Below are 16779 nucleotides of genomic sequence, written 5' to 3' on the forward strand. Positions count from 1 at the left end.
GAAACAATCATATGTAGTCACACATACTTAAAATGTAGATGCTGTTAAAAAAAATAAATATAAAAATGTAAAAATACTTGAAATTTATTATCTTTAACAAAAATCACTGTTGCAATAAACACTGTTGTTATAAACATGAAATACAACAATTTAGCCATACACATAAGCTCATTCTTATAACTTTCCAAATTTCTTCTAATTCAAGTTTACAAAATTTGAAATAACAATTATCACAATTTTTATTAATGTACAAAGTCTCAACCTTACCTTCACATTCTTCTTTTTTTAAGTAGCTTTGAATTTCTTCGATTCACCGATTATCTCCGATTCAAGTATAAATGCAAGTATAAATACGTCCCAGTACCGGAGCCGTAGCCATATTGAATCTCAAAATTTGGACCCAGTTCTGATTGGTCTAGAGTATGGTCTACTACGCATCTGGTTACTTGTTTCACCTTTCTTCTTACATCATGGATGTGGGTTGTTGTCCGTGCTAACATCCACACTGTTTTTAACGGCGGGTTGCAAAATGGATGTGACACGTAGTTCCCATTCTGACCAGAATAGATGTGCGTCACTAATGTACGGGAGTTTCGAAGCGTTATAGGAAAAAGGCCGCCGTGGCTAGGGTACTATATTAAGAAGGAATATGCATCCGCCATATTGGCTCCTAGTCAGTGCCGGGAATTCAAGCAAAGTAAAGGCATCTAATTTTGTTTTACATAAAATTTTGTGTTTTACGTAGACTTAAGTAAATAAAATGGGCGGTTGCAGTGCAATAAATTGTAAAAATAGGAATGAAGCCGGGTATCAAACGTTTCGCTTTCCAAAAGAAGGCGAAAGAAGAAAGAAATGGCTTATAAACTGTCGGCGTAACAAATGGATGCCTTCCTCAAATTCAAGATTATGCGAGGTATATGTTGTATTTATTTATCACTAAATATTTAACACTTATATTTATCAATAAATGTTTATTTACTTCAATCATTTAAAATACATAAGAAATGAAAGTTGAGGTTAGAAACTTTTTCATTCTTCAGTAATGCCCATTTCTACCAATATCTAGCTATATAGATTAACTTTTTCTTTCTTTAATTTTTTAATTCTAAGAATTGGAAAGATAAGAAGTAAATTGAACTGAGGTCAAAGTTAATCTGCGTTGGTGGAAATAGGCACAATTGTTTTAAAGATGACGTTTCAGAGCTTTTCTGAAAAATTAAAATTTTTCTGAAATTTTTATAATTATTTATGATTGTGAATTCTTTATGAAATATTTTTGCTGTATGAATACTAAACATAGAAAGCAAATATTTGCTTTCTATGAATACTGAACAAACATTTATAAGATATTGTTTAATTGTTTCTTCTAAGTTCTAATTTTATTTCTTTTGCAGATTCACTTTGAAAGCTTTCAATTTGAACAGAATAGGCAAGATGGGATAAAAAAATTAAAACCGAATGCTATACCAATATTATTTAATGTACCAAATCCGCCAAAAATGTTTAACAATATAAAACAAAAAAGGTTTTCTATTATTTTTGTCTTTTAAATTAAAATTTTTTTAATTGATTTGTATAAAATTAATTATATAATAATTACTGTAATAAGTTTACACACGTATATATAATATATATTTAAAATAGATTATTAAAGTTTGTTAACATTGTTAATTAAGACTAAAACATATGGTTATAAATTTAAATTTAAAAAATAATTTAATTATGAAATAGTTAAATAAAAATAAAAATAATTAATAAATTTTTTCTATTCTTTCAGGAGTGCCGATCCTATTTGCATGAAATTTCCTTTGATACTACAATACAATTCAAGTATTTCTTGCTCTGACGAAAATGGTGCTCACTCCAATTCTATTTCTACAAATAATTCAAATGGTCCTAATATCTCGTAAGAAATATTCCTTTTTTCTTTTTTAAGAATTATAAGCATCAAACAAAATTCATTTGCAGTCCGTATCTTTATTCGTAAATTAATAATAATAATAATAAATATAAATTCATTCTAGAAAAAATTACGGAATAAAGTATAAATCAAGGTACGAATGCTGTTGAAGACTTTTGATACCATCTCTTAAATTTCTATTTTTATTAGTTACTTCTAAAAGTTCATATCTACTTTTGTATTTTTTATCGTTTTCATCGGTAGTACTAATTTAATACTTTAAATAATTTTGTTCTATAAAATATGAATTTTATTAAATTTATTTTTTATTTTTTAGATCCACTCTTCTTGAAGTGAGTAGTTCATCAAATTCACATACTATTGGAGTACCTGAAAAAGAAAATGTTAAAGCATCAGTTAAGCCACAGTTCAACTGTAATTTGCAATATGTTTCAACAAGAAAATATGCAATTAAAACAGGAACTAAATAAGGCCAAAGAAATTTAAAAAATATGTTTCTCTGAAGAACAAGTTAAAGCACTGCAAAGCGGTACAAAAATAAAATGGAGTAATGAGGCTATATCACAAGCTTTAAGAATGCGTTTTGCTCTCGGACTTCATGGATATAATTATTTAAGATTAAATTGCAAATATCCACTTCCTCATTATTCTACTGTGACGCGAAGAATTGCAAATATTAAGATCGACTTCGGAATTTTTTATGATTTGTTAGATCCTTTGAAATCTAAAATTGATGGGTTACATCCTAATGCTAAAGATTGTATAGTTTCAATAGACGAACTAAAAATAAGTGGAAAATTAAAGTTATGACAAATGTGAAAAAAAATGTACGGTAAAATCACATTACCTTCAACTGCAAGCGGTGAAAGTAATCATGTAACACTTGTTTTAGCAAGAGAACTTTCTGCAACTTGGAAACAAGCTGTAGCTGCTGAAATAACAGGGTCAAGAACGGAAGGCTCTGATATGCGTGAATTCGTTCTAAACGTCATAGAATGTCTCAGTAATGCAGGTCTTAACGTTAAAGGCATCGTTTCTGATATGGGCTCTAATAATCGCGCGATGTGGACGTGTTTAGGAATAGAGGCTTCAAGAAATAATCGTGTGACATCATTTTCTTTTCATGATCAAGTTATTCACGTTCTTGCAGACGCGTGTCATTTAGTGAAAAATTTGAAACAAGCAACACAAACACATTGTATTTTTTTATCAAAAAATATTCAAAAAGCTCAGCAATTACCAACTAATGTTGTTAACGGAAATTATATTACTTTTTTATGGAAAAAAGAAGTAGAATCTGCAGTAAGTCTGAGATTGTTACAACATCTAAATTATATAGACATCTTTCCAACTAATTTTTCCAAAATGCATGTAGGGTCTGCTATTAGATATTTTGATATTAGAACAGTTGCAAGCTTAGAAACAGCAGTACAGTTAAAATTATTACCATCTGAAGCATTAACTACTGCTTGGTTTGTACGACTAATTTGTAACTGGATTAAAATGTGCACATCACGCGTTAGGAAAACATCTATAACAAAAAGAAACAAAATAAAAAAATACAGTTTTTAAATGATTTTATTGATATAGTTCAGGACATGCAAATTGGAAAAAGTGGCTGGAAACCTCTCAATACAGGTTTAATATTAACTTCAATTTCAATAATAAATTTAACGAAATATGTTTTTCAGCAAAAATATGACTTTTTTTTAACAAGTCGTACCACACAAGATGCCTTAGAAAATTTATTTTCTCAGATTCGAAGAAGGGCTAGTGCTATGCCAAACGCACTTGGAGTACGCAGAGCTCTACAAAATATTATAGTTTCGCAATATATTGGCAGTGTGAATAACTCGAATTATACGGAAGATTCAGATTATATTTTACTCGATAATCTTATAGATAGTTACACTGAAAGTATCAACAATGTTTCGCAAATTAGTAACACTTCAGTAGAATCTGTAGATTTGGTCAATTTTAATCAATATACCAATCTCGATGCAGCCATATTATACTACATTGCCGGAAGTACCATAAATGCAATCTTGAAACTTAAGATTTGTGATATCTGCAAACAATTTTTAACATGTCAAGATACAACTGGAATTCCTGATGAACTTCGTTGCTTTTCAGACTATTCGAATATGGGAGGCTTAAAATTTGTCGGTATTACAATATTTAATTTTATAATGTATTGCGAAAAAAACATTTTTATATACGTATTATATATATTTTTTTTTAAGTTGTTTTATTCACTTGCAAATAAAACTTTGATACATTTAAATTGTTATGTCATATAATATATTTTTGAATTGGCAGCATTACGTATTCAACATCATTGGCTTTGAAAGGCGCGCCAGCTGCTAGGAACCAAAATGGCGAATGCACATTCCCTCTTAATATAGTACCTTAGTTTTACATATATTCTCGACGTGCGCTTGAATCCCATGATGTAAGAAACAAGGTGAAACAACGCGCATCGTCGGCGGCTCGATGCGCGGTAAGAGGCGTGGCTCGATGTGGTGAGCCAATGAAATTTGGGTCCAAATATATCCGCGCAATTTGAATACGAAACAATTATATGTAGTCACACGTACTTAAATTGTAGATGTTAGTTGTTAAAAAAAATAATAATTGTAGTTGTTAAAAAAAATAAATATAAAAATGTAAAAATACTTGAAATTTGTTATCTTTAACACAAATTACTGTTTCAATAAACACTGTTGTTATAAACATGAAATACAACAATTTAGCCATAGACATAAGCTCATTCTTATAATTTTCCAAATTTCTTCTAATCCAAGTTTAAAAAATTTGAAATAACAATTATCACAATTTTCATTAATGTACAAAGTCTCAACTTTATCTTCACGTTCTTCCTTTTTTAGTAGCTTTGAATTTCTCCGATTCACCGATTATTTCCAATTCACGTATAAATACAAGTATAAATACGTCTCAGTACCGGAGCCGTAGCCATATTGAATCTTAAAATTTGGACCCACTTCTGATTGGTTTAGAGTATGGTCTACTGCGCATCTGGTTACTTGTTTCACCTTTCTTCTTACATCATGGAGCAGCGTAGAGAACTGCGAGCGCCCCGGATTTCGATTCGGAGCCAGAAATATTCCAATTTCGTGAACATTTTGGAGCCTTCTAGAATGCTCCTTTTCGCGCCGCTTCTTGAAGGAAAGGCATGCGACATTGCGCCTGCAGTTGTCACTCTCCTTTGTGCAGGCATGTGAAGCGATTTACAGTTGTCACAGTGGTTTTTTTTTTTGTTAATTAATCTATGAAATGCTGACTAAAGAATTGCAGTGATGAAGACAGTAGCGAAGCCGAAAAAATCAACATCACACCCACGCTTTCCAGGGTGAACTTTACGAGTCTCATAATTTGTTCTGATCCAGAAATCGTACCGTAAATATTCACGTGCTATAGTATTGCTACTTTACAAACGTTCCATTTGATGAAAGATTACTTATACTGATGATTATTTAGGGAACGGAATTGTGTGTGAAACGTGTAAACTACGAGGAGCTTTTTGGACCTGAGGTAGGCCCCCAGAATCCATTTGAAACATTGGAGCAACGTGCAATAAAAAATATGCCGTCTAGCTATATAGAGTCAGCACATATAAATGAGTATAATTTTGAAAATCAAAGAGCCTTTTTGAGAAAGAGTAAAAAACATGGAAATAACAATCCATCCGATACAGAAGGTTTTTTTGGGTTCTTGGGTAAATGAAAACAGATGGAGGAGAAAGAAAAAACACTTGAGAAGACAACATTACATAGTAATGTTCTTTTATATATTGTTGCAAATACACTTATTAGCAATAGAGTTTTTTTTAGGAAAAATTTCAGAATATTTACAACTTAAATGGTTTATGAAGATAAAACTTACCATATTGATTGGAAATATATTTATAATATTTATTAATTTTATATTACAGTCCAAGACAGTGTGAATTATCAAGGATGTTTATTCTTGCAAGCAGGATGTAGGCATGAACCTCAGATCAGAATCATCACCTGATTGTTGCTTACCAAAGGTGCAAATTCACACATGGGAGAGTCACACCAAAGGCATCTCGGAAATCCAATGGTTCCTAGTTACAACACACTTGTTACTGTCTTGTAGTATGAACAGTTGAGTGAAGGTATTCGATTATTTTTATTTGATCTGTTAATGTATTACATGCACAAATATTGTATTATACTAATGTGTTGTATTGCACACAGTTATAGGAAATATACCTGTACAAAGATAAAAGACACGTTTGTACGTACTGCGGACATCGACAGGCCGTATGAGACACAAGTTTCGATAACGATGATAAGCGATTTTTATCAGTGTCTTACGAATTATGATCGGTACGTGAAACTATGAAACACAGAAACAGGAGCTTCAGTTGTTTTACAAACAGAAAAATCTCGTATTGCGTTAAGTTCAATTCTGATGCAAATAAATAGCTCTTTGTTGCTGGTACCAGTGGTAAGATCATTTGTGTAAGTTAAAAAAAAATTTATCAAAAATAGTGTACTAATGAGATTTAAGATTTCAATGATACAGACACACAAAAATCCCATTTATCTCTGACAATAAAAATGCAATAATTGATGTAAAAGTGAAGTATAATTTAATAATATACATTTCTAATTAAATATTAATCATGTAATATTCTGTTACAGTGGGATTTGCGTTCTGGAGAAATAACACAAGAATATGTGATAGACATTCGAGTGCTGTGAATACCATCACATCTATTGACGAAAATAAACGATTTATTACTACTAATGACAATACAAGTCTCCGAGTTTGGGAATGGTATGAATCCATTAATTCTCGTGATAAATGATTTATTTTTAAAAAATCTTATTAATCTATTATTAAGAGTAAATTCTTTTTTATACAGACATTCCAGTGGATATAAAATCCATAGCTGATCAATCCATGCACTCCATATCAGCGGTAATACCGTCGCAGAAGTGGCTTGCTTGCCAAAGCATGGACAATAAGATTATCATATTCTCGACATTAAATGGATTCAAAATGAATCGGAAAAAGACGTTCACAGTGGTCGCGGGATACGCGTGCGGTTTAGCCTTTCCATCAGATATGAGGTAATATTTTTATATTTTTATGATTTTATTTTAATTACATTTAAAATTGTGTGCATTTTTAATAAAATGTGCAGTAATATCATATTTATAATCTTGATTACTTTTATGTAAAATAATCGAGCTTTCAGTGAAGTAATATATAATTATCTATCTTCTCATTGCAGTTATTTAATAGTATCAGGAGATACAGATGATAAATTTTACATATGGAATTGGAAAACGATGAAGTTGTACAAAAAGTGAAAGGCGCACGACGAGGTATGCATCGATGTATTGTGGCATCCACACGAACTTCTAGACTTGCTACTGTTAGTTGGGACGGCAAGATCAAGTATTGGGATTAAAATGTTCCCCACATAAGCCGTAAGCCACAGTTAGCCTTATTAAATAAAGCCTTATTAAATAAATATTTTGTATATTTATAAATAATAAATATTATAAAAATTAAAGTAAAAATAAGATTTTTAAATACTGACTAATTATTATTGACAACGCATGAATGCGAATGAATGTATGACAACATACGCAAGCACTTTTACAAACTACATATAAGTAATATCAAATTGTTTATTTTAATTAGAGGAAAATGTCTTATTTTTCAATCCTTTTATTACCTTCTTGTTAATATCTCGTTCAATTTCGAACAATCGGATGTATCCCCGGTGGATGGTAATCAGGTTTGATTGTTTTCGTAGAAGACTTTGTCGTTGCTATACAATTACTATGGCATGCGGTATGCATAACGCGTTATTATTGAATCTTGTTATCTAGCGACACGAATGTACCTACTATTATTTAACATACCGTTTCTCTCCAACCCTCCCCGATACCGATGAGTTAGCAACCCTGCTCCGTGAGGTATGGCGTGAAAAATCAATAGTGCGCGCGTCAGTGTTACACCGTACGCTCGTGCGGTCGCTCTCGGCTCTCCGTATTTTAACTCTGGTTGGAAAATTACGCACAACGGAGCGTGCTGCCGAGAATTTCTTATCCGACACACAGCATCCCGCCTTATGAAATTTCTTGTAAATTGTAATCGTTATGCGTGTGGCAGATATATATCAAGACTGCAGATAGACGTGGTGTCTATTACCACGCAATAAAGTGGAAGGTGAGTTTTCTGTTTACATTCATGTTACCAATTCGGTGATCATGAAGCATATTGTTGCGACTACATCCAAATCGTTTTGATAAAGGATGAATTTTTTTTATTTAAAAGTGTGATGGGTATATCTCATGAATCAGAAACATTGAAACATGCATGTATCTTTCTACTTTCTGTTGAATTTTCTTCTCGTTTTAATATTCTGCGAATAAATTAAATAAATTGAAAAAATTTGCTCAATTTTTTTTTTACATGATGAAGAACTTTGAAAATAAAAGGTATTTCAGCTTCATCCACTTCAGGTGATTATTTGTTTGTACAACAAAATGTTTTCAATACAAGTAAACGTTTTTATAAAAGAGAAACTAGTGTACAATCTTTAACGTGCTCAAAGGTGTATACAAATTTTGTAAACTTTGATATTTTTCTTTTTCTTTTTAAATATTTTCACAGCTTGTTCTCGATGAAGTATGACATATCTATAACGTTTAATCATCATTTAGAAATAATTTTACAGAATTTCTTATTTTATATAGTGCTTGCTTGTAATAAGTTCAACGTTTTTCATAAATTCTACAGACATTGTTTGCTCTAAAAAGAAAGAAAGTAGGAGATTGTACGTTAATGATACATGAAGAAATATGTAGGCTGTAAAAATATTAAATTGTATACTACTATTTGAGTTTTTGATTGTGAAATAAAAGAAATGTTGTATAATTATGTTTGTAAGGTACTGGAAAAAGCATTTCCGAAAAAATGGACGGGCCCGGATTAGGATACTCATATCACCTCCCATCCGCCGGTTGGAATCTCAAAGTCAGAAATGCACTGTCGCAGTTCAGTGATCTTTTTAGCGAATTTAACAAGTATATCGCGCCAGCTTATCACCATGATCGCTGCGAGAGGTATATAATTTTTCTGGAAAATCAAAGAAAAAATTCGATAAAACAGGCTGTGACGTAAAGTCTCTGTTGAATAATATTTTGCTAAAAACATTACATCTTAATTCATTCTTCTTCTATTAATTAATAAACGAATATACTTATATAGGAATCATAGAAAAAAACAAACAGTTTTTTTTTAAATCAATTTGATATAATATTTACGATATTTATATTCATATCATAAAATGCCCTTCTTCATTATTAATATTCATTGTTCATTTGCTAAATTTTGTAGCAGTAGAATAATAATTTGCATATATGTATATATGACTGTATATTGTTAATTTACAATGTTACTTTTGCCATATAGATCCGTGCAGATGCGCTTATATTCGATGCACAAGAGGGAATTTGTTATGGTGTTTGTAGCCTTTTTCGCATGTTTCGGGTTAGCGGTTTTTATCGGTCTCGCTGGTGAGTATCAGAAATAATTTTCCATTTATTTTGAAATAAAAGAATTTAAATATCGATAGCACTACTAACCTCATTAAACGTATTAAAAAATATCGTTGCATTAACGTGTTTAAAGGGCCACCTATAACATCAACCAGCGAACAGAAAGCGCATTTGAACGGCAGCGAGATGGCCACTGGTCCATTCATCATGAAGACACCTCTGTTGTCTACGTATAGTCAGCAATTATGGGTGATTGCCAAGCTGTCGACATCTAATAACGATGGTAACGTATAATTTCCAATCATTTGAACTAATAGGGAAAACTATTTATGAGATGTAATGTTTGCTAGAGAACAGGATACTTATTCTGCACTTACCTCTTTAGATTATGTTAGATAATAACTATTTTGGATTAATTTCAAAATTAATCATTTCTTTCATAGGAATATATTTAATAAAAAGATAAAATAGATTATTGTGAGCTTGAAAGTAAATAAAATCACACAATAAGTATCAACACTAAGATTTAATTATGACCACTAAGGCATTTTGATTATTTAAATTATGTGTAACACACATCGGTCAAAGTTCTCTATTAATATGATTTAATGTAGATTAAATGCAGATTTCTTTATTTTTTAAAGTGTTGACCTTATGATTACGATTGTGATAACAAACTCTTAGATATATCTTTTGTATTTTAATCTATATTAAATCGTAATCTATTTTATCTGTTATATCTTGTAGAGCTTTATTACATATTCTCATATATTAATTATGGGTGACGATTTGCAGATGAGAGATATGACAAAGGGTTTCAAGTTAGCGTTTCCATAGACGGTATCACTGCTGATCGCAAGCTCGTATCTGTACTACCCCCGGAAGCTGGACACAATCGGTATAACATGCAATCTAAAAATGCTCTTGTATTTTCGATAATTAAAGTTGAGACATAAAATGAGATTAATTCTACAAAAAAAGTATACTCTTATAATCTTATTGCTTTAATAATATACAATGAATAAAAACTATTTAAAAAAGTGAAGTTTATATTGTGCCGTTGAATGAAATGCATAAATTAATACAGATAAATCTTTCAGATAATCAAATAATAATAATGTTATTGTTTTCTAGAACCAGACATTTGAAATGTGAAAGGCAATCCTGCGAGGAATTGGTCGTCGCCCACCTTGGATTTCTCGATTATACCTACTACATAATCACTGTCCGCTTCCATGGACTTGAGAGCTTCCACCAGCGATACACGATACGAGAACTCACATTCTACGTCAGTAAGCACTGCATAAAATAATCACGCTTATTTTGGACACGACAATACCGAGATTTAAGCAGCTCGGTTCTCCTACTTTTTTCTGTTTACAGTTTAAGAACTACAATCCAGCGTTCACACAGATCGAAATTTGGTTCCGATTGATCTTTTTACTGACCACGTTCGGAGTAATGGTAATTCATAATCGCTACGATAATGGCAACTAAGAGATGGACGAGTTAAAACAAGTCGAAAGCTATTCATTTCTGCAAAATTGAACGGACGAATGATATTAACGGATGATCAATATTAAAGATTGATTTTAAAAACGATGCGCGATTTTATCTTTCTATTGCATTACTTTGCGAGTAAGTATTATGAGACAAAAAGAAACTTAATTCAATTTTTTATTGCAGTGTTTTCGTGTAACAAATTGAATACGATAAATATATCTCGTATTAATTAAATTTAACATTAAAATATTCGTTGTTCATAAAAAGAAGTAATCGAGGAAAATCAACATAAAAATACGTACCCTTTTTGTCTCGAATAAAAATTATGAAATATGAGTGAAGTATGCATTTTTTAATTAATAATCAGAGAAGTTAATCATTGCAACAAATTCCGATTTTAATGATCAGAAACTCGCAACTTTGCAAAATAAATTCCTGTCGATTTCTTTTTAACTTGGCCAATTTTTTCTCGAATATTTAAAGCTTGTTTTAGAAACTGAAAGAAAAAAATGTCTTCTAATCGCTTTTAGTGCTGGTTCGGCCATTCGCTTAGAAAGTACCCCCTGCACGATTGGTCGATAGAGCAAAAATGGATTTCTATTCTTCTTCCATTACTGATTCTGTACAATAGTAAGTTTTTGAGATTCTGGCATTTTTCACCAATATACTCATTTTCATTATTTTCGTTGTTTTATTGAGCTTGCACTCTAATCAAACAGATCCATTGTTTCCCATGACGTTCTTGGTGAATTCCTGGGTACCTGGTATGCTAGATGCAATCCTGCAAACGACTTTCCTCTGTGCTATCCTCATGTTCTGGCTCTGTGTTTACCATGGCCTTAGACAGGTATTGTACTGGTATCGTTAAAAATTAAGAAAGAAAAACTTTAATTGATTATTCTACAAGATCATAATGATAAGAGACTAAATTAATTAATTTATCATATATTATTTATCTTATTAACAAATTAATAAATTTAACGTTACATTCTTATTAAAGATATGAAATATGAATATACATTTTTGTATTTTAATTATTAATACATTTTATTTCAAAATAAAAATCTTAAATTCTGTTACCTTACATTTTTTGTAGTGCGTTAATACCTATCGAACATCTTAATCTTTCACAATTTGTTTATTTGTTTAGAACGAGAGACGGCTTATCACGTTTTATCTGCCCAAACTTTTAGTAGTGGGTATGTTATGGGGTGCGGCATTGACTCTTGCCACGTGGCTCCGTTGCACCGAATTGGAGGATCCCACTTATAATTATGTTCTCGATACATCGAATTACTACGTAAGTTGAACATATTGAGATGAACTTATTAATAAATTATTACAATAAGATATATGCATTTATAAACTATTACTGTTTCATCAGTATATAAATATTACTCTCTTCAGCCTTGTTTTTTAACAAACATACAGATAGTCGAAATGTTTTGTGTGTTTAAAGCTTTGAGGAATTAATTTATAATACAATGTTTCACGTTTCTTCTTATGATCTCAGCAAATCTGACAATTCGAATTGTAAGGCCAGTCACACACTTTAAGATGTGAGTCGAAGTAAAGTCCGTTAGGACACTTCCGTAATCGAAGCGTTCCCCAATTGCACTGATAGAATCGATCGCATAGGAAGGGATGCGGCACTAACAGCGGTCCCGGATAATAACTTGGGCATCGTGGAAACGGCCGCGGGCAACCGATCCAGGTCGAGTTACAACCGGCCTGCCAGGGCCAGTCGCACACCTGGAGAACGGGATTAAAGTGCAATTCCTTCGGACACTCGAAGAGCATTGGCACGCCCCAGTTACATTTGTAGAACTGAAATTATTAAAAATTATGTTTCTATACGAAGGAATCCAATACTCGGAATATTACCGATACCAGTTTTCTGCACAATAAAAAAAGGGCTATAAATTTATAGAAAATGTCGATAATTATAATTTAAAGTAAAAAATTTACTTTACTGATTCCTTATAACTTACTTGCTAATTCTCTCTCGCGAGAAAACTTACCAAGCTGCAGTTAGTTGAATGAGGTAGTAATTTCGAATGTTCGTGATGTGCAAGCCTAGCACACGGATTTTCTTCTTTTGTCTCAATAGCGCTCAGATTTCTCGCAATATTGATTTTGAGCTTTACTTCGCACATCGCTTTGTCATCAGGATCGTACTCGTGTACCTGATATCTTCGATTGCGGTTCTCGTGATTCGTCAGATCTTCCGACAGACACAAGAGCTGCATTGTGCAGCTTACTTGCAGTGGCTTTGTTTTTTCGCTATATTTCACGATGTCTTTCTGCAATTCTATCGGACATTCGATTGTGTATAATGCGCTGATCCTTAGAGAAACTTGCAATATAATGGCAATCGCTGTTGGAGAAAATAGCTGTTTATATACATATTCATTGATATAATTCGTTTTGTTAATCATTAGCACAAGTCGTTCTCTTCATTTAAAAAGGAAAAGAAAAAGTTTTAGTGTAATTGTGAAACTTCTCGCTAATTTACTTCAATATCTTCACAATTCTGTACAGAAAAAAAGAATATATGTACTTATTGACAAAAGTCAATGAACATTTATTTCTAATAACTCTTGTCAAGAATTTATATTATAATTTCACTCGATTAAAAATATTTCTTATTAACTTGTACCAATGTTTTTTTTTTCCAAGAAAAGGATAGAGAAAAAATTAAGAAATACTTACCGAATCGTCTCATGTTTACAGATGAATAGATCAAAGATGAGATTTTATTGTTTAACTGTTATGGAACGTCTTTTATTTTCGTATTTTCGTTGCACTTGCAATTTTCTTCTTTTTGAACGCTCACATTCGATCGCGGTCCGATACTGGTACAGATAATTTCTCAACAGCTAGTGCTTTTCATGTTATACTTCAAGATTACCAGTTTTCGATCTTTATTTGGTGTCGTATTGAAAGTGGTATAGAGATCGAAACTAGTCTCTACTGGAGAAGAGCGGCAAAAGGATGTGACATCACATAGAGAAACGATTGATATACGATTACTTATAATGACAAAGATATATAAAAGATGTATTAAAAAATATACGAGATGATTCTGTACTTTTTTAACACACACATTTGTTTCAGGGCTTCAAGGTATTCTTCTTTACGGTGGGTGGTTTTTACATCGCATATCTGCTGCTTCTTATATTAAAAGCCTACAGCGAACTGCGATCTATGCCATACTTCGGTAAATATATATTTTAAATCTGCATTGTACAAAGTTTTTATTTAATAAAAATGTCATTTTGTATGTCGAACACAAATAAGTTTGTATTATACACATATAGTTTATTATAAATGAACCATTTATATATAGATATGTAAAAGATATAAAAAATTGAGCTGGCGGTAGATGACATTTATAAAGAAAAAAAATTGTGTAGCAAATTATTGTCTTCATCCGTCTCTTCATGCATTTGAACAAAAGCAAAAAAAAGATATTTATTGCATTTATTTCTAAACAAAATTTGAAATGATACTTAAATTGTTTCATAATCCTTTTCTTGATCATAAATTGATCTTGAAACTATTATATTTTTGAGACAATTTACAATCATCTGACTAATAAGCGATTTGTTTTGTAGATTTACGTCTGCGGTTTTTAACATTGCTCGCCGCGGTAGTCGCCGGCGTTTGCAGTTTGGTGACTGCACGTCAATTCGGAGCCGGTGTATTGGAGGACAGCTTTGCTTCTCGTCTCTCCACTTATTACCGCACGTCCGCGCAGTTCATGGCTCTTTATGGTCTTCTCAATTTTTATTTGTACACCATGGCATACGTTTATGCTCCTGCACTCCAACAAGTCTACGGGCAACGTGAGTATCATTAATATTATTCATGAAAATAGCTTGTTCTTCTTTTGTAACTTTATTTAATTATATTTAAGTTAAGGGTAAGGGTAATTATAAAAAGATTTTATAATTAATTTTCTCTTTTAGTCTCTCGTATTTCTTGAGGATCCATGTATATCGGTTAATTGTAGAATAGATATCTTTTATTCTTTGTATCTACGTAATTTCTTGTATTATTTATTGTAGATTCATCGATAACGAAAGATAGTCCTGCGTTCTCGATGTTCAATGATTCGGAAGAGGAAGTAATATACGGATCGGACGAGGACAGCCGGCGACCGCTGACTCGCACTCCACGAAACGCAGAAGACAGTGACTGAGGGCCTTAAAAAAAAAAGATCACACATTCTAATGCTAATTGCGAAACATAGATTGTTAAATGATGAAAAAAAATTAATGAAATAGCTTTTAATTCGGGTTTCTACTGTACGCAGTTGTTCTGCTGCCATATTAAAAGCTGAAAAAAAAAACTAAAAAGTCGTGTAAGTAGTTCGTTGAAGAATCAAATGTTAATTGTAAACGAAGACTTTGTGTCATGTTTATGCAGGCTTCAAGGAAGATGTATACTGTACATAAATTATGAACATACATATATTCATAATAATGTAAATTTATGTATCGCGTTGTGTATAGTAGTAATATAAGAATTGAAAGAGGAAGATATGAATGGAATGATGGAAAAAAAATAGGAAAAAGAACGCATTTTACAAATTTTTAAGCTAATTATTAAGCTAAAATTATTAGCTAATTTGAAGAACAATTATAGGAAAACATTCCTCTTTTGACTTATCTATTTTTTATGACAAAATTAAATAAGAAAAAATTTTACGAATAATTAAGACGAGATAAATACGGTGAATACGGTGAAGTTATGTTTTGCGATATTAAATTTTAGGCATTTGTTCATTTATTATTCTAAAAGTATAAGTATTGAAATTTTATTTATTTATTTTGATGTTATTAATATTTATACCTTTATTGTACATTTTAAATGTACTTTCTGTGATGTACTATAAAATGTACATGAGCATTAAGAGAAAAATTATAAACATTGATAGGAGCCAAACTATTGTGTTAAATACTCGTAAGATATTACCATAATTTTTATACGAAATGTACTTAATTGTTTGCTATATGTATAAAATATATATATAGCAAGTTTAACATAAATAATAGATATAGCATCTTTATATATTACCAATGAAGTGTTATTATTATTAAGTAAAAAACGTGAGCATAAAAACATGGACATAAATGCGTGTTTTATACTTGGAAATTCGTTACATTTACAGATCTATAAGAAAAATAAATTTTTGACAACTCACAATATTAAAGTCATCTATTTCTCTAACAATTTGTAATGATTTTGTATCAACTCGCAGATTTTTCAACTGTGACAAAAATTTCTCATGCAAACAGGTATTTGTAAAAAAAAATGTTTTGCGTTAATAACACGTTTTATCAGTGTTTACATTCTTAAATAACACTTGCTATATACTTAATAAAGAAATCTTGCAAATCACTAAAATTTTTATTGTCATCAAACTGTGTTATACTTTTATTAATATCAATTTATCTTATCCACTTTTTTTATTTTTGCGATCCTATTTCTTTCCAATTTCACAAAATGAGTATTATAAAATTTTAATTTTACAAACGCAAAGAACATTTTTAACAATATTAGAAAAATCACTTTTAATATTAAAATATTTTTTTAATATAAAAAGGAGGATTTATTTTATTAATTTTAAATGTTATTAAAAACATTTTTTTTCATTGCAAAAAATGTTTTAAATATTAAGAAATATTACTTTGCTTAAATGTTTAGAATCAATAAAATCAAGAATAAAAATTTTTTGCGTGCTTTGTTTTTTAATTATGTCTAAATATTTATGTGCTTTAA

At 31.0% G+C, this 16779-nt stretch overlaps 3 protein-coding genes and 2 long non-coding RNA genes across 9 annotated transcripts; 2 read left to right on the forward strand and 3 right to left on the reverse strand.

Annotated features, from left to right (window-relative positions):
* Window positions 1–540: 540 nt before the first annotated feature.
* LOC120359168 (THAP domain-containing protein 5-like) lies at window positions 541–2690 on the forward strand. Of its 3 annotated transcripts, XM_039455806.1 has the most exons (5): window positions 544–913; window positions 1395–1525; window positions 1778–1906; window positions 2025–2054; window positions 2238–2690. In XM_039455806.1, exons 1-5 carry the CDS (start codon window positions 761–763, stop codon window positions 2389–2391), a joined length of 597 nt encoding a protein of 198 aa, XP_039311740.1. In that variant the 5' UTR covers window positions 544–760; the 3' UTR covers window positions 2392–2690. The 3 variants fall into 3 exon arrangements, 2 of the variants coding, with proteins under 2 accessions (XP_039311740.1, XP_039311741.1); XR_005575999.1 differs by lacking the exons at window positions 2025–2054; window positions 2238–2690 and having other exon boundaries at window positions 541–697; window positions 775–913; window positions 1778–2016; XM_039455807.1 differs by lacking the exon at window positions 2025–2054 and having other exon boundaries at window positions 550–913.
* On the reverse strand, window positions 2110–2904 carry LOC120359169. Its single transcript, XR_005576000.1, has 2 exons — window positions 2769–2904; window positions 2110–2290 (listed from the first exon to the last, which is right to left on the reverse strand). It is a non-coding gene; the product is annotated as an uncharacterized LOC120359169 (long non-coding RNA).
* A 2924-nt stretch (window positions 2905–5828) lies between these two features.
* Window positions 5829–7798, reverse strand: LOC120359170. Of its 2 annotated transcripts, XR_005576002.1 has the most exons (3): window positions 7659–7798; window positions 6211–6304; window positions 5829–6029 (listed from the first exon to the last, which is right to left on the reverse strand). It is a non-coding gene; the product is annotated as an uncharacterized LOC120359170 (long non-coding RNA). The 2 variants fall into 2 exon arrangements; XR_005576001.1 differs by having other exon boundaries at window positions 5829–6304.
* Window positions 7799–7950: 152 nt separating this feature from the next.
* On the forward strand, window positions 7951–16404 carry LOC105199366 (transmembrane protein 181). The gene is made up of 13 exons (XM_011166430.3): window positions 7951–8155; window positions 8880–9054; window positions 9404–9507; window positions 9623–9772; window positions 10285–10387; window positions 10624–10777; window positions 10873–10953; window positions 11523–11622; window positions 11712–11839; window positions 12143–12292; window positions 14110–14212; window positions 14610–14840; window positions 15063–16404. The coding sequence occupies exons 2-13, from the start codon at window positions 8906–8908 to the stop codon at window positions 15194–15196; spliced, it is 1587 nt and encodes a 528-aa protein (XP_011164732.1). The 5' UTR covers window positions 7951–8155; window positions 8880–8905; the 3' UTR covers window positions 15197–16404.
* LOC113004371 (chitin-binding domain protein cbd-1) lies at window positions 12290–14110 on the reverse strand. 2 transcript variants are annotated; one of them, XM_026137475.2, is made up of 3 exons: window positions 13705–14110; window positions 13014–13369; window positions 12290–12819 (listed from the first exon to the last, which is right to left on the reverse strand). In XM_026137475.2, the coding sequence occupies exons 1-3, from the start codon at window positions 13715–13717 to the stop codon at window positions 12502–12504; spliced, it is 687 nt and encodes a 228-aa protein (XP_025993260.1). In that variant the 5' UTR covers window positions 13718–14110; the 3' UTR covers window positions 12290–12501. The 2 variants fall into 2 exon arrangements, with proteins under 2 accessions (XP_025993260.1, XP_025993259.1); XM_026137474.2 differs by lacking the exon at window positions 13705–14110 and having other exon boundaries at window positions 13014–13465.
* Window positions 16405–16779: the final 375 nt, after the last annotated feature.

The sequence above is a fragment of the Solenopsis invicta genome, chromosome 12 (genome assembly GCF_016802725.1).
Source record: "Solenopsis invicta isolate M01_SB chromosome 12, UNIL_Sinv_3.0, whole genome shotgun sequence".
Lineage (NCBI taxonomy): Eukaryota > Metazoa > Arthropoda > Insecta > Hymenoptera > Formicidae > Solenopsis > Solenopsis invicta.